The following is a 17057-nucleotide window of genomic DNA, read 5'->3' on the forward strand; positions in this document are numbered from 1 at the left end:
GTATTTTTGATTCTTTCTAGCACCCTTCAGAGGTTGGTTCTATGGCGTATATATAGAATATGAACAAGGAAAACAGACATTGGTCTCCCAAGTACCTTTAGTAAATCCTGTTTGTACCCTTTAATTTTAATATGTCTGTAAAGTAAAACAAGAAGTAATTAGGCAATGAATGGGTACTGGTCTCGGTCTGCCTGATTTTTCATATAATTTAGTTATTCAAGGAAGCCTTATAAACTGCGGTCACCCTCTGGAGGATAATGTGTTTATTGACAGGCCATTGCGGAATAAAATCAAGATGTCATATCTTCATCTGGTGGTTCCCTCAAGGTCCCAACTGACGAATATTTTATGGTCTTTACCTGGTTGTCAAGGTTTCAACTTCATATCTGTTTGGTATTTTTGTCAAGGTCTCGGTAAGAGTGCGATTGACTTATTAAATAAATACCTTCTTATCATATAGATATAGCCTTTATTATTGATAGTAATACCAAAGAAGCACATATGAAGTTAGACAATAAGTTAATTTTTTTCTTTCCTTCCGTGCAGATTATATGAACATTAGTCAGATAGGTCAGCAAAATATCAATACATCAAATGACAAGAGTAAAGTCTATGCTCAACCTATAATTAATGTTCTCCGTTCTTGGTTTATCAGATCGTAATACTTTCAATGCCATTAACATCTACCCGCTCCAAGGTTTTGGTCTATAAACGGTCTTCAGCAGTATGACGATCCATACCTAATGTAATGTGACGATGATATCTAAACTTTTCTCTTGATACAAGCGTAATTATCAGAGTTAAAAACGATTTTTCCTGCTATTTTCATACACCGTTGGGAATGCTCAGCTTGTTGAAATGCAACAGGCCCTAGTATCCTAAGGGACGGCCTTTTTGCATAATTTTTTTTTTTAATATACTCTCATGGGGGCGGGGACAAAAGTTTTTTTTTTTTTTTTTTCCTTCTTGTCAAAACTTTTCTGAAAATGCTTAGATCGTTAACATTGAAAACTACTCAACCAAAGTTTAACTTTGCTAGACTGTTCACAACTGAACAAGAAGGTAACTGGGCTCCCAAAAAGCGTGTGTCCCGACCTACGATGGAAAAGATTCGTGCTTTAGCTGCTGCTGTAAGTGTATTGTTATTGTGTGGGTACACTTGAAACTAAAGGATGTTCATATATAGGATCCTGAAGTGTACGATATTGTCAAATTGTCCAAGGAATTCACTTTATCTGTCGAGGGTATTCGTCGTATCTTGAAGAGCAATTATGTTCCTGAAGGAGAAGTAGCTGAACGTCAAGAAAGAAACCGTTATGAAGCCATGGGTGAGCGTAGACGGGATTTCAAGACAAACCATCCTGAAGAATATAAAAAGACAGATGCTTGGAAGAAGGAAGAAGTACAGGATATCTCTACAGCCAAGAAGTCCAGTAACTGGACCAACGATACTTACATGAAGAGAAATAGCAGTGATTGGAAGAAGGTGTCAGATGCCGCTGCATGGTCTGACAAGGACCATGACCCCGCGTCGTCTTTCTCGGGTGAACGCAGATCTTTCAACAGAGAAGGCACTAATGAACGCAGATCTTTCAATAGAGACGGCGCTAATGAACGCAGACCTTTCAACAGAGAGGGTGGCGAACGTAGATCTTTTAACAGAGAGGGTGGGGAGCGTAGATCTTTCAATAGAGACGGTGGCGAACGTCGATCTTTCGATAGAGAGGGTGAAAGAAAGCCTTACTTCAAGAGAGACGATTCAGAAGGCAATCCCTTCTTTAAAAGAGAGGACGGTGAGAGATCTTTCAATCGCGGTGGCGATGGCGAAAGAAGACCTTTCTTTAAGAGGGATGATGGCGAGAGATCGTTCAATCGTAAAGATGATGGAGAAAGATCGTTCAACCGAGGTGGTGATGGGGAGAGAAAACCATTTTTCAAGAGAGAAGAAGGAGAGAGAACGTTCAATAGAAGAGACGATGGCGAGAGAAAGCCCTTTTTCAAGAGAGATGGAGAGAGATCGTTTAATAGAAGAGATGGTGGCGAAAGATCGTTTAATAGCAGAGATGGTGGTGAGAGATCGTTTAATAGAAGAGACGATGGAGAGAGAAAACCTTTCTTCAAAAGAGATGGTGAGGAAAGAAGCTTTGGCAGAGATTTTAACGGCGATAGACCTCGTAGATCATTTGGTGGTGATGGCGATAGACGCCGATCTTTTGGTGAGGGAGGAGATAGACCTCGTAGATCATTTGGAGAGGGAGATAAACCTCGCAGATCATTTGGCGAAGGAGATAGAACCGAGAGAAGTTACTCTCGTGAGGATAGATCAGCTGGAGAAGATAAGCCTGCAAGAGATGTGCAGTCAACAGCCGCTGAAACAACATCCAATAAATCAGATTAAAATGGACCAATAAAAAAGCATCCTATTTTTTTTTTAAACGCGCGTCCAAATTGCGATATTTTATTTTTTTTAATTTTTTGGGGGAGGATTATTTTAAATCATGAAAAAGAGGTGGGGAGGATATAAAATTAAGAGAGTGATTTTACTTGAGAGCAGCCTTCTCATCTTCATAACGTTGCTTGTCCTTTTCAGCCTTTTCATGGAAAGGCTAGTAATAAGAATATAGGGTTAGGGTTAGTAAAAGAAAAGAGTAACTTTAATAAAAAGATGGTTTTTTTTTTTTTACCTTCTTATCTTCATCAGTCATGCCCTTCCACTTCTCACCAAGGAGCTTACCGATTTGACCTAAAAAAGGAAATGAATATACATTGGCAGAGAGATGGATTATCCCTCTACTTACCAAAAGTGGCATCAGGGTTATCTTCCTTGACTTGAGCACGAGAAGCTTGAGAGAAAAACATGTATGCAGACAAACCACGCTTGGGGGCAGAGGGATCCTTCTTGGTTCTCTTCTTCTTTTCATCAGCCTTGACGACAGCGCGCTTGGTGACTTTCTCAGTATCTTTGGGCATCTTTTTTTAAAAACAAATTTGTGTTAATGCGGATTTTCAATTTACATTATTATTAAACAATAAAAAAAAAAGGTCAAAGGAGAAAAAATAATAAAAAAAAAAAAAAGAGATGAAGAACTTTTCAAGATGTAATAAACAGGCAACGACGTGTATTTTGTGTACTGAGGGAAGCAAAATAAATAAAAAAAAAATAAAAAAAGAAAATGTGTGTAGTGTGTAAGGGTGTTGAGGGAAGGGGCAGAAGTGGTAGATAATAATCAAAAAAAAAAAAAAAAAAAAAAAAAAAATTGCCAGTGCTATTAAAACTTTACCTTTTAAAATGTGTATAAAAAAAAATATAGAGTGTAAAAAAAGTGAGTAGAAATGTATAGTGGTTAAATATTAGGTGGAAAAAAAAAAGCGCCTTAAAAAAATTTTTAACGGAGGATTAAGCCCTGGACGTTGATTTTGCTGGCATCGGCCAATAAGCTGTCTTGCCTGCTATTCTTACAGTCACAGCCAATTTTCATCACTTAAAACACGTGAAGCCTTGTCTAGGTTACACCACCTGCTCTTATTAGCCCACACATTTCACTCACACAAACACATACACATACACCCCTTAAAACGACAAGATTAAATTTATATTTTTGTCACACCCTTCATGCACTGGATTTTATTTATCCGCGCTCCCACTTATACATGAACATGACAGGTTCTATTTTAGAAAATAAAATAGATGTATAAAAATATAAAACACACTAGCAACATGTCGCCGCCTTATTTACAGGGACGAATGAAACAAAAACGTCAAAACTTTTTTTACAAGCTTTCTTTCGCTTTCCCTTTTTCCATTCTCTCTCTATAAAAAATCATGTCCAATGCATCGCCTTATGGTCAGAATGCACCTCACCAAAGACGGCCTCAAAATGATCCCCCCTTTACTCCTCGCCACGGCCATACCGTGAACTTTGATAATAGCAATCTACCCAATAACCCCAATCCCTATCATAGAGGCACTACCAATATCAATCGTTCCAAGTCATTGACTAGACCTGAACGTCAAAGACCTCGTACCGGCATGATCAATCGAAACCCATCACAACCTCAACATACGAGAATTACTCCATCACCTGCGCCTTCATCCTCTTCGACAACAAACCCAATGAATAACCAACCAATGTCAACCAATTTACAACAACAACTTCGGCAACAAAAGCAACAATATCAACAACAACAACACTATGCTCGACAAGAAGAGCCAATACAAGAGAAAGAAAAAGAACCTAAAGTCTTGACAAATTGGTGGGCATGGATTGCCTATCTCTGTACCTGTTGCTTTCCTAGTTACATCATTCGAGTTTGGTTTGGTAAATCCAATAAAAATATGCAACAAGCTTGGCGAGAAAAGGTATTTATATCCTTCTTTTTACGTTAATCATTTTCACTCATTTAGTATCTCTCTTTATTTATAGCTGACCTTGTGTTACTTGGTTGCCACCATGTGTGGTCTTTTGGCTTACATCATTTACGGTCTCAACATTGACCTTTGCCCACAAGACAGAATAAGTTACCCATATGCTGCTGACATCAATGGAGAAAGAGTGCCTGTTCAACGAGAAGAAGTTTCCGTCTTTGGCCAAATCTATCCGTTTAATATCACGCAATCTTTTTTCGCCAGCCAAAACCTTGAATTATCAGACACTTTTCAGGGCATGGAAATCGGTGCCATGTTTGACGGTGATACAAACAATGCCTGCGCTGCGTATGATTCTGTACCTTCTTGCTCAATTACAAGTCCTACAGGTTTGTGATTTCTATTTTAAAACTCACAACATTTTTTTGCTAAAATATTAAATCCAGGTGTAACCTTATCGGGAGACAGTTGCTTGCCACTTTCTGCTTTACATGATTATAGTTCAAGTATCGGTTTTGTGAGTTATGATTGGAAAGATTTACGTGCAGATAACATGTCCTCTTCTGATATTGGTTTAATTGTGGACACCATTGTGAATTTGACCTCGTATTTCGATACAGACTCTGCTATTTTTGGTGCCGAGGTTGATAACGCACTCCGTTCCACGCGCGGGAACGATATGACCTATGCTCTTTTATATACCGCTGCCGGTAAAAATGCAAGACCATGTATTGTAGCTCGCTATGGTGTCGGCATTGCTTCACAGGAGGTGGGGAGTTGTATTGCAGATCAATTGATCATGACCGTCATGTTTGCTGTCATTCTCATTATTATTATCATTCGTTATTCCATGGCCGTCTTATTTCAATGGTTTATTTCGAGAAGACTGACCACTCCAGGCGGAAGATCAAATTGGTTGGCTTGGCGGTCTATTAAAGGTGGTAACGATGATCCTGCCAACCATGTGCCAGGCCCTTACAATAATTATGGCCCAATGGCTCAAGGCTCTATTCAAACCCTAGCCTCGAATAACAATCGCAGTGTCCAAAGTTCTGACCCATCGGCAGGTCTTCGTGGGCATCAAACGGATGTAGTGGATACAGAACTATATACCGTCATGTTAGTTACTTGTTATTCAGAAGGAGAGGAAGGATTAAAAATTACCATGGACAGTTTATCCAACACAACCTATTCCAACAAACACAAGATTTTCTTCGTCATTGCCGATGGCTTAATTACAGGTGCAGGTGAAAGCATGTCGACACCCGATATTGTGGTGAGTATTATGGACTTGACCCCAGCAATGGCCAACCCTAAACCGGTATCTTACTTGGCAGTGGCGGATGGTGAAAAGCAATTGAATATGGCCAAGGTTTATGCAGGTCATTATAATGGCACAGCGTGTGTGACCATTGTCAAATGTGGTACGGAAGAAGAACAAAAGGGGGCTAAAGCAGGTAATCGCGGTAAACGTGATTCGCAAGTCATTCTCATGTCATTCTTTCAACGTGTCTTGTTCAATGATCGTTTCTGTGAATTGGATTATGAAATCTTTTGGAAAATGACTTGGTTAATGGAAGGTGTAACGCCCGATAAATTCGAAACGGTCTTGATGGTGGATGCAGATACACAAGTGTTGCCTGATGCATTAACGTATATGGTCGCTGCGATGGCCAATGATATCACAATCATGGGTTTATGTGGTGAAACTCGGATTGCCAACAAACGTACTTCTTGGGTGACTGCCATTCAAGTGTTTGAATACTATATCTCACATCATTATGCAAAAGCCTTCGAATCTCTGTTTGGTATGGTAACATGTTTGCCAGGTTGCTTCAGTATGTACCGTATTAAATCACCCAAGAATGGAGCTTGGGTTCCCGTTTTAGCGAACCCTGATATCATTCTGGAATACAATCAAAATGTGGTAACCACACTACACGAAAAGAACTTGTTATTGCTTGGTGAGGATCGTTTCTTATCCACTTTAATGCTTCGTACCTTCCCTAATCGACAAATGATGTTTGTGCCTCAAGCACGGTGTCGTACGGTGGTACCCGATGAATTCAGTGTGCTTTTATCGCAACGTCGTCGATGGATTAACTCAACTGTACATAATCTCATGGAATTAGTGCTGGTTTCTGATCTCTGTGGTATCGCGTGTTTATCCATGCAATTCTCTGTATTTATTGATTTAATCGGTACATTAGTTCTTCCAGCTGCTATTGTCATGTCCGTGTATTTAATTGTGAATACAGCTATTACGCCTGATCCTCAGTGGCAGTCTATTGGCTTACTACTGGCGATTTTAGTTCTACCTGCGGTGTTAATTGCGCTAACAACGTTTAAGTTTATCTATGTTTTATGGATGATTAGTAAAGTATTTGTTTGTTTGCAATTACCTCATAACTCTAACCTTCTTTTTTTTTTTCTTGTTCTCTATTAGTTTATATCTGTGCTTTACCTGTTTGGAATATGGTGCTGCCATTGTATTCGTTCTGGCATTTTGATGATTTCTCATGGGGAGCTACTCGAGTGGTTGTGGGCGAAAAGAAGGGAGAAAGTCATGGTGATAAAGAAGGTAAATTTGATTCGAAACGACTGGTGATGAAGAAATGGGAAGATTGGGAACACGAGCGTACAGGCGGAGGTCAACGTCAAGCACGTAAATTTCATTTGAAATCACCTCAACCTTTGGCTGCATTTGATGGTAAAAAGTCCAGTCGCTTTCCATTTTAAATTTAATAAATTCCGCACATTTTTGACGTGACTGGAACTTGAACTGATTGGTTCGTTTTGGTGTTACTCGTCACTTTACTATTTTAGCTGAATTTTTCCCACAATCATTTCTTTTTTTTTTTTTTTTTTTTTCTCTCTTTTTAAATTAAAAAAAGGTCTTCAACATGACTACACTTATGAATAATAAAAATATTGATTTGGAGGATAAAGACGTTTTACATCAGTTTATACAGTCAAGAAATGTGGGAGATGTGCTTCAAAAGGTCAAGCCTACGCATCGTGAATTAGTGGATTTACCTTCGTCTTCCACCATTGAACAAGCTTTTGATTTACTTTTGGCTCATGATATTTTATCCATTCCCATCTATCGTACAGACAAGAATGGTCAAAGAGAATACATTACTATCGTAAGTGCTTTAGATTTGTTAAAGTTGCTAAGTACCAAGGTAAATAAATAAAAAGGGATGGTAAACAAATAAATGACGAGTTAAAACTCACACGCTATGCAATAAAAGGTATCACTCGATACGTTACAAACAAACCGTGATGTCCTCTTAATGCCATTGAGTGATGCAGTAGGTATGACAGAAACAATGAGTGTACTCAAGTCCTCCGATGGGCTGGATAAACTATTACAACTCTTTAGTTATGAAAAGACACATCGTGTATTGATTGAACAAGCCAATGCCACCTTTGTCTTGTTATCCCAAATGGATTTAATCCGTTTCTTTCAATCATGCAATCATCAACTGGGTTCCTCCATTTTGGATTTATCAGTTCATGATATTAAATCCACGGGAATTCGTGCAACCTTGAATTATAAATGTACAGCAGCCGAAGCCTTTTTAAAATTGGCGGGTGATAACACCATCAGTGCTTTGCCTATTCTGGACGATAATGAGGATTTGATTGGAGAGATTAGTGCTAAAGACTTGCGTGGGTTAAACCGGGACCGATGGGAAACACTTTCAAAACCGGTTGTGATGTACTTGAAGACGTCTCATGGAGAATTGTTTCCGCCTTTAACTTGTCATGATGGATTTACTCTGTCTCAAATCATGACGGCTTTTGTCATCAGAAAGACTTATCGTCTTTGGTGGATGGATCTGAAAACGGGCGAATTAAAGGGTGTTATCTCCTTAACTGATATTCTATCTACTTTTGCATCTCATATTTAAATAATAAATCACACACACTTCATCATCATCCATCATCATTACTTATCATCCTGTTAAAATATATCTTTGTTGTGTTGTGTATTCATTATCATTAACAAAGGATTGATTCATGCAACTTGCTGATCGTAATTTAATTTAGCTCTAATCTATAGTCAATTAAAGAAGGTATCGGTGGCCGCTAGAATACTTGGAAAACCCTATAATTCATTAAAATGAGCTCAACGATAAGAGTTTGCATATTTCTTATATTTATGCAAACCGTTGTATTAAAACCCAACACTTGAATGATAAATTGTAATGTCAGCAACGAAAAAGATATAAACTGAATCTCTTTCCATCAGACTCAAATGCACCATCCAGCAGGGTTACTAATTTCTCAGTTTAAATTCAGTGTGACAAATATGCTAATCAAGAGAGATTGGTAACGATCATCAATACAGCTTTGTCCAGCTTAATATCATGATTTTAAGTCTTATCTGTTTATAAAAATACAAGTCTGTCCACGCAGGATCATAGGAATCTGGTAAAAACACAAGCCTTTTAAAGGTAGAGATAGTCTCAAATCAAATGACCTATTTCTTTACAATTGTTTTGGCCACAACAGCCAGATATTTCCATTCAAACCTAGGTGTCACGGCTCTTTTTCGTTTTACACCAGATAGTGGGGATGAAACTTTAATCAGAGGTGATTTAGGATGGAGATTATCGGCCTGAGACATGATAGGTCTTTGGAATCTATGAGAAAGTTATTGTCCGCTCCCTTGAACTTTAGTCGACTGGATAGATCGAACAACTGTAATAATCACTGTTTCAACAACAAGTTTTTTCTCAAGAAAGTCTGGAGGTGAGACAGCTTGAAACTTCTCTCTGTTTTTTTTTTTGGATGTAAAATCCTTCTAACCTTAGCCATCTTGTCAGAGTTGAGACTTGCAGTTGATTTAAACTTAGAGAGATCAGATCTAGCATTGAAGTATAATTGTAGATGAGAGTACGTCTTGTAAAATGCACTGTACACCCTTTATTCCATGAATCCGTCATTGCCTTGAAGTCAAGAACGTTGGATTGTGCGAATCTAGAATTCCGTTCCATCAAGGTTCTGTAATACAATTTTTTCTCATGTGCGTGAGCTGGAAAGATAAGAATTATGGTTTCTTGCTACCTCGCGATAGATTCGTAAGCTGATCAGGGAAACCAGGAAGCATTTGGGACAGGAACACAACGATTTGATACGTCTTCAAATGCTGTAGAGGCGACATTTCGCGTACATGATTCAGGTCTAACCATTGAATAATCTGAAAGTAAATAGTCTGACAGACATATTACACCAGATTCTTCCTTGGAGGGATTTCCAAAAAAATTGATTGCGCGCAATCGGGATCATGATATGAACCTTGGGCATTTATAACAAGCGTTGACAACAAGCAATTAATTCTTCGGGTGAGCCCAGGACTATAATGACCACGATAGACAGTTTTGTATTTGTTTTTGCTCCCCAAGTCTGTATTGTTTCGTCACAAAGGGCATAAAGTATGGACTCTATGGAACAATCCTTAAGCCCAAACCTACGGATTATATTGGTGCGCACACCACCTTCAATCACATTGGTTCCTCAAACACATCGATATATTTCAAGACCGTATTTGTTGATTCGAACTTGTGGTACATCTTGATTTATCATTTGCATCAGATATATGACCAAGTTTTACGGACTGGAGAACACTTACAGCTGTTTTCCTTGTCAATTTGTCAAAAAAAGGAACTCCATTTGAAACGAGGAAATATCGCAGGCACCAAGCGACGAACACGATGCCTAAATCCGGTCTGAGTTAAACTTCCAAGTATCATCTCAAGTCTTGTCCATAGATATCAACATATTTTCAACAGTCGCAAGGAGTCAATTGTGCTAAATATAAAGATGGCCTCTCGTAACCTATCTTAAAACTCTTTTGACTGACGTTTGGCAGCTGAAATCGAAGTCCCTTCATTAATGTCTTGGACCACGTCTGGACTTTATCCGGTTGACCTTCCCTTTAAAATAGGCACCAAAGTAATTTCGAATTATTTGAAGAACACCTCTTATGCTGATTACTTTCTTTTTCTAATTTCACGAATTGACAACAATCGACACTTAATTTTTTTGCATTTTTTACCTTCAGGATTTAATGTGATTCACACACGATTGGAGCGGAGAATCAAAAGAGATGGCACGTAGATTCTTATTAAATGGCTTTTTTTTGCCCTCTTTCTTTTTCTCTTCATCTCTTTGAATCAACGTTCTTACTTTTTCATTGTGTAAATAGTCTAATTGCTGACTCTATTTTTTTTTCTTCTCCAAAAAAAAAAAAGAAAAAGCCCAAAAAGAACACCCATTTAACCCCGAGATATTTAAAATAACAAAAGATGGCAACCGACCTTTGTTACACTCTTGTATACCAAGATGACGCGACCGAGACACCTTCCCTTCAAGACTTTCAAAAAGCCTTTGAGAAGGGATCTGATGACACACGTATTGAGACTATGAAGAAGTTACTTGTTATCATGTTGAACGGAGACCCTATGGAGAAGCTCCTGTTGCATGTCATTCGTTTCGTTTTACCTTCAAGAAACAAGCAGTTGAAGAAGCTGTTGCAATTCTATTGGGAAATCTGTCCCAAGACAAAGCCTGACGGAAAGCTCAAGGAAGAATTTATTTTGGTCTGGTAAAGTAGTCTATCTATTTATAAAATATGTATATTCTAAAGCAACATTGTACGTATGTAGCAATGCACTTATGAATGATCTCCAACATCCCAACGAATATATTAGAGGTTCTACCCTTCGTTTCTTGTGCAAAATTAAGGAAGCTGAAATCCTTGAACCTCTTGTTCCTTCCGTCAGAGCTTGTTTGGTAATTAACCCCTCTCAAAGAAACGTACCTTTTTTATATATACACAATTATTCACCATTGGTCCCTCATTATAGGAACACCGTCATTCTTATGTTCGAAAGAATGCCGTATTCGCTATTGGTGCTATATTCAAGTCTTTTGACCATCTCTTCCCTGATGCTCCTGAAGTTGTTCAGTCTTTTTTGCTTACTGTAAGTTTTTGCGTCTTAGATGGAAATGGAAAAAGAAAGAGACATGCGTGACATTAACACTTGTTTATTTATTTAAGGAGGCAGACATGACCTGTCGACGTAATGCATTTGTTGTTCTTTGTAATGTTGATCAAGGGCTTGCTGTTCATTACTTGTTACAAGTTATGGACTCTGTCCCTACCTTTGACGAATTATTACAATTAGCAGTGATCGAATTAATCCGTAAGGACTCTAAAACAAGCTCCACCAATAAGGTAAATACAAGACACGTTTTTATATTTTTTAAAATTGTGGAACCAATTTTTTTTTTTTTTTTTTTTTTTTTTTTCATGTATCAAAAATAGGCCTCTTATATTCGTTGCTTATCTGAATTATTGGCTGCTGCTTCTCATTCTGTCAAATACGAAGCTGCTGCTATTCTTTTGTACTTGACAACCAGTCCCGCCGCTGTCAAAGGTAAAATATATTCATGTAAAAAAAAATGCAAATAGTAAGGATGGAAAACTAAAACAATCGAATTAGCCGCTGCTTCATGTTACATTGAATTGATTGTCAAGGAATCAGATAATAATGTCAAGCTTATTGTTCTCGATAGACTCGAAGAGATTAGAAACAAGCATGATCGCGTTCTAGATGATTTGGTCATGGATATTCTCCAAGTTTTAACTAGGTAAAATAACGGAAAGAGAGAGCTTAAAAAGAGAGAGAAAAAGTCTGACAGTTTTTATTATTATTGGGGGTTAGTCCTGATATTGAAGTGCGTCGTAAGGCTATTCGTATCGCATTGGAGATGGTTTCTTCCAGAAATGTACAAGAAGTCGTTTTATTCTTAAAGAAAGAATTAACAAAGACACAAGACGATGCGTATGAAAAAAACACGGAATATCGTCAACTCTTGATTCAATCGATCCACACATGTGCCATCAAATTCTCAGAAGTGGCTGCCAATGTGGTTCATGTTCTTATGGAATTTTTGGGCGATTCCAACAACCCCGCTGCTGTGGATGTCGTCTCCTTTGTACGTGAAGTGGTAGAGAAATTCCCTGGTTTGAGAGAATCCATTTTAGAAAAGTTGTTGGAGACTTTTGCCGATATGAAATCCGGTAAAGTCTTCCGTGGCGCACTTTGGATTATTGGTGAATATTGTGAGAATCTCAAGGAAATTGACGATGCCTGGAAGCAAATCCGTCAAGCTTTGGGTGAAATCCCCTTGTTGGCTTCCGAACAAAAGTTATTAGATGCTACAGAAGCCGCCGACGAAGATGAAAATAAACACGAACCAAGTGCCGTTCCTTCAGGTGGTGCTGCTCCTCGCCGTATTCTTGCCGATGGTACATATGCTACCGAAAGTGCTTACACCGAATCTTCTGCATCTACATCTCGATTAGAGGCTGTTAAGGCAGCCAAGAAACCTCCACTTAGATCTCTCATCCTTGCTGGTGATTATTTCTTGGGTACGGTCCTTTCCACAGCCATCACCAAATTGGTGCTTCGTTACAACACAATTGCACCCAATGTTGCACTTGCTAATGCTCGTAAGGCTGAAGCCATGTTGATCATGACAAGTATTTTACGTATCGGACAATCCAAATTCGTTGCTTTTGAAATTGATGAAGATTCTTACGATCGAATTATGCAAGACTTGCGTGTTGTTGGTACAGCTGGTAACAAGGCTATCGATACTGTCTATCTCCAAGATACACGTGAAGTCTATTCTAAGCAACTTCAGGCTGAAGATAAAAGATTAGCTGATGCCAAGGCAGAAAGTGAAGCAAGTGTTCAAGTTCAAGTAGACGATGCAATTGTTTTCCGTCAATTTTCCAAGAAATCAGGTGGAAGTGCTGATGAGTACGATCAAGATTTATCCCGTGCTACTGGCTCACTTGATGATAAGGATGATTTAATGTCCAAATTAAACCGTATTGTTCAATTGACAGGTTTCTCTGATAAGGTGTATGCTGAAGCTGTTGTCAATGTTCACCAATATGATATCTTAATGGATGTCTTGATTGTTAATCAAACAAACGAAACCTTGCAAAATTTGACAGTTGAATTTGCTACTTTGGGTGATCTTAAACTCGTTGATCGTCCTACCACGCATAATTTGGCCCCTCATTCCTTCTTGACTGTAAAGGCTCCTATCAAGGTGTCTTCTACCGAAACTGGTGTGATCTTTGGTAACATTGTATATGACTCTCATGGATCTACTGAAAACTGTGTTGTTTTGAACGATATTCATATTGATATTATGGATTATATTAATCCTGCTTTCTGTAATGAAACTCAATTCCGTTCCATGTGGACTGAATTTGAATGGGAAAACAAGGTTAATGTCAACACGAACGTTGGGTAAGAAAAAAAAATTGAACATTGTCGTTTTTATGTCATTGTTGCTAACACATTTTTTTATAAGTGATTTGAGAGGTTACTTGCAACACATTATGGATTCTACAAACATGAGTTGTTTAACACCCAAGAAACAACTTGAAGGTGATTGCGGTTTCTTATCTGCCAACATGTATGCTAGAAGTATTTTTGGTGAAGATGCACTGGCAAATTTGAGTATTGAAAAGAACGGTGATGGTCCTATCACAGGTCATATTCGTATTCGTTCAAAGACCCAAGGCATTGCCTTAAGTCTTGGTGATAAAATTACATTAGCACAAAAGACTGTTGCTTAAGAAAAAAAAAACTATCTCCTTTTTTAAACTATATCTTTAATATTTTTTTTTTCATACATTTTTGAACTTAGCAGTACATTTCTCTCTGAAATAAAGTGAAACATTTCAACCAACTTCATTTAGAACTTTTTTTTTCAACTTTGAAAACACCTGTGACAGTTCTAGATATTTCAATAATGATACTATCTATTTTGGGACCAAACGTTCACCCTGAAAATTTAGCAATTTTAGTGGCAACAGCTTAAGTCTCTCCTTTTACTCGGGTGCACAAAGCTCTAGGCTAATTTAAGAGCGAGACGTAGAGTAGTTTACACAGTTATCGTCAATTTTTGAAAATAAAACATGCCGATTTGCTTCTGCTGGTAGTACTTGATTGAATATCAAGAACTTGGCTGACGTTTCCTTCCACTTTTGGATATTTATTCAGCTGTTTTGAATAAAAGCTTCTTGGTCAAATCGCAGAAAATATTCCCAAAATGTTCATTGTCTGGATGTAGTGTAATAAGAACTACTTTTAAGACCCCCTAATTGATTTAATATATGAGCGGATACACTATATCTACATAATATTAAGAGCATTTGTTTTAGAAGAATGGTTTGAGAATCTTAGAGGAAAGGATTTATTGTCGATCAATAATTACATAATTGAATAGCAAGCACACTTATGATACTGGTTATAATTTCTCTTGAGTGTGACAAGTAATACAATACTCATCAAGAAGAAAGAAGTTTTTTATTCTTTATTAGTGATACATTTTGTATAATATTTTTGTTCTTTGGTTGACTAAAAGTTCAAAATAAGATTAATAGAAGTTTTTGAATCGCCAGTTTCTTGTGTTTCAATAAAGATATCTTGTTCTTCTGTCATGTCTTGTATAACCTCATCATTCACTTCTACAATCATGTTTGATCTTTTTTTATCTTTGGACACAATTTTTCGAAGTATACTAGCAACAGGTCTTGTGATCTCTAGTCGTTGGACAAGCTTCTCTGTCAATTCTTTTACAGTCAAATGCTCCAAGTAAATAGCCCTATATATATCACAGTTACCATACTTGATTAATAACATCAGCTCTATTGTGAGTGTAATTTTTAGCAAAACAAAAAAAGATTATTTTTAATTCAATTATACATTACTTGCAATACGGCGTCTTATTTGAGGTATATAATTGGGGTCCAAGCCAATAGGAGTAGCTGTGGTAGTGTTTGTGGTATTGGGAGCAGGAATAGGAGGAGCGATAGTAAGAGCAGAAGGCATGACAGAAGGTGAATGGAAAAGATTATGTATGTCATTTGATGCTTGAAAGTTACTGTAGCTCCTTTTCATAGAAGTGGGAGGAGGTAAGACTGAAGATAGTATATCGTGCGAGTATCGTCCGTCTTCCAAGTGATGGTGGTTACTTTCTTCTTCCTCTGGTGGAATCACCTCTCTGAATAAAGTAACGGGTGCAGTAGGAGAGAAAGCAAGCCATAACGGATGGGGTTCACCATTTTTGCCTCTGTTCTTCTCTAGTTGACGTTCGATATGTTTAGCATCATCCTTGTTTTTTCTTTCGGCACCCTTATCTCTGAATAGTTTGATACGACAGTAAGTTCGTTCTGCTACGGTTTGTTCGATGAGGTTTATATGTCCCTGCTCACTTTCAATTTGGAGACGAAGAGGAATTCCTTTTACACCTTTGATACGCGAGAAATCGGTAGATAAGCAATTGAACCGGATATGAACAGACGCGCCCAATTTACCGTTCCATTTAAAAGAGATACGGTCAAACTGTCTGCATTCGATTGCTTGAGCCCCACTCGATCTTGTTAAATCTGTAATTGTTATAGAGAAAAATGTGTCAATATTATGTGCGTCATTGTTTATTCAAGAAAATGAGTAATAATGTACCAATTTCTACTGCTCTTGCTTTATCTGAATCTTTTTGCTGTGTTAACCAGAACTTCCAATAATCTGTGGCTCCCATACGATGACTTTCATCGTGAAATGTAATCGACACAACACTAATAATATCACCATCAAATCTTTCCTTATCTTTCAAGGTAATGTTATAATATTGTCCTAATAAGTATAAAAATAGTGTAAATACACGCATTGCAATAAACAACAAACATGCTTTTTTTTTTGAATGACAAAATTTACCCTTATTCAAGTAGGTAAGTGGTGGTTCATCAATTTTCTGTGATGCCGCGGTAGGAGCTGAGGAAAACAAAAGATTACTCGATTAGTTATGAACATAAAAAAAAGGTTAAGGTTCATGTTTACCTTCCAGTGAAATATCGTAGCGAATTGGACTATGATATAAAGGGAAAAATAATGTGGTCAGTCAGTGGTACAAAATCAAACGTAACCCCTTCTTTTTTGCATGCTCGGCGTGGGTTACACATGTTTTTTTGATCGGGTTACTTTCCGGGAAGGAAAAAAAGAAGTAAGTGAATAGAGGGTAAGCTTTACCTTGGTGCAGATATATTGGTATTTGACATACCACTCACGGGTGGGGATGAGGGAGATGACAGTTGTTGGATATGCGGTGAAGAGGAATAGGAATCCATGGGTATTGTGGGATAGTAGGATAAATGATTTAATATGTGAGGGCTTGAAATCGGACTGTTGATGGATGCTGGCGAATTATAGTAATTGTACTGATAAATAGGATGTTGGTAATGATGATATGACGATAAACTGATAACAAGAAAAAAGAAGATTTTAAATAAGAAGAAAAAAGAAATGTTTATATATGTTTAAGCATATAAATAGTTATTACCTATCAGATGAAGGTGGAGATGATCCTCGATAGGTTAATTGATTACTTCTGAGCATTTTTATTATACAGTGACAACAAAAATGAAGTTTTTAACAGGTATTACAAGTATATACAAGAGTTAAGCTTGAATGATGATTTATGTATAAATAAGCAAAAGAAGAGAAAACAAAATATAAAAAAAAACAAATTGTTGTTATTGTCAAAAAGCGACGATAAACTCCTTGGTAATTCTTTGTCCCTCAAGATGAGC

General features: G+C 37.6%; 6 protein-coding genes across 6 annotated transcripts; 4 read left to right on the forward strand and 2 right to left on the reverse strand.

Moving 5' to 3' along the window:
* Positions 1-527: 527 nt before the first annotated feature.
* EV154DRAFT_85184 (uncharacterized protein) lies at positions 528-2614 on the forward strand. Its single transcript, XM_051607807.1, has 2 exons — positions 528-1130; positions 1187-2614. The coding sequence occupies exons 1-2, from the start codon at positions 987-989 to the stop codon at positions 2396-2398; spliced, it is 1356 nt and encodes a 451-aa protein (XP_051451959.1). The 5' UTR covers positions 528-986; the 3' UTR covers positions 2399-2614.
* On the reverse strand, positions 2470-3129 carry EV154DRAFT_85153 (high mobility group box domain-containing protein). The gene is made up of 4 exons (XM_051607806.1): positions 3089-3129; positions 2799-2970; positions 2685-2743; positions 2470-2606 (listed from the first exon to the last, which is right to left on the reverse strand). Exons 2-4 carry the CDS (start codon positions 2968-2970, stop codon positions 2541-2543), a joined length of 297 nt encoding a protein of 98 aa, XP_051451960.1. The 5' UTR covers positions 3089-3129; the 3' UTR covers positions 2470-2540.
* Positions 3130-3367: 238 nt separating this feature from the next.
* Positions 3368-7215, forward strand: EV154DRAFT_527370 (chitin synthase). The gene is made up of 4 exons (XM_051603478.1): positions 3368-4360; positions 4425-4755; positions 4813-6741; positions 6813-7215. The coding sequence occupies exons 1-4, from the start codon at positions 3824-3826 to the stop codon at positions 7103-7105; spliced, it is 3090 nt and encodes a 1029-aa protein (XP_051451961.1). The 5' UTR covers positions 3368-3823; the 3' UTR covers positions 7106-7215.
* A 33-nt stretch (positions 7216-7248) lies between these two features.
* EV154DRAFT_527371 (uncharacterized protein) lies at positions 7249-8368 on the forward strand. Its single transcript, XM_051603479.1, has 2 exons — positions 7249-7551; positions 7621-8368. Exons 1-2 carry the CDS (start codon positions 7270-7272, stop codon positions 8281-8283), a joined length of 945 nt encoding a protein of 314 aa, XP_051451962.1. The 5' UTR covers positions 7249-7269; the 3' UTR covers positions 8284-8368.
* A 2153-nt stretch (positions 8369-10521) lies between these two features.
* On the forward strand, positions 10522-14160 carry EV154DRAFT_85347 (adaptin N terminal region-domain-containing protein). Its single transcript, XM_051607809.1, has 8 exons — positions 10522-10982; positions 11044-11170; positions 11245-11361; positions 11439-11615; positions 11706-11817; positions 11884-12031; positions 12106-13710; positions 13775-14160. The coding sequence occupies exons 1-8, from the start codon at positions 10684-10686 to the stop codon at positions 14040-14042; spliced, it is 2853 nt and encodes a 950-aa protein (XP_051451963.1). The 5' UTR covers positions 10522-10683; the 3' UTR covers positions 14043-14160.
* Positions 14161-14826: 666 nt separating this feature from the next.
* On the reverse strand, positions 14827-16863 carry EV154DRAFT_569776 (CP2 transcription factor-domain-containing protein; the record flags this gene model as incomplete). The annotated part of the gene is made up of 7 exons (XM_051606158.1): positions 14827-15116; positions 15180-15857; positions 15934-16104; positions 16186-16242; positions 16309-16337; positions 16498-16725; positions 16808-16863. The coding sequence occupies 7 exons, from the start codon at positions 16861-16863 to the stop codon at positions 14827-14829; spliced, it is 1509 nt and encodes a 502-aa protein (XP_051451964.1).
* Positions 16864-17057: the final 194 nt, after the last annotated feature.

The sequence above is a fragment of the Mucor mucedo genome (genome assembly GCF_025094135.1).
Source record: "Mucor mucedo strain NRRL 3635 chromosome Unknown EV154scaffold_163, whole genome shotgun sequence".
In the NCBI taxonomy this organism is placed as follows: domain Eukaryota; kingdom Fungi; phylum Mucoromycota; class Mucoromycetes; order Mucorales; family Mucoraceae; genus Mucor; species Mucor mucedo.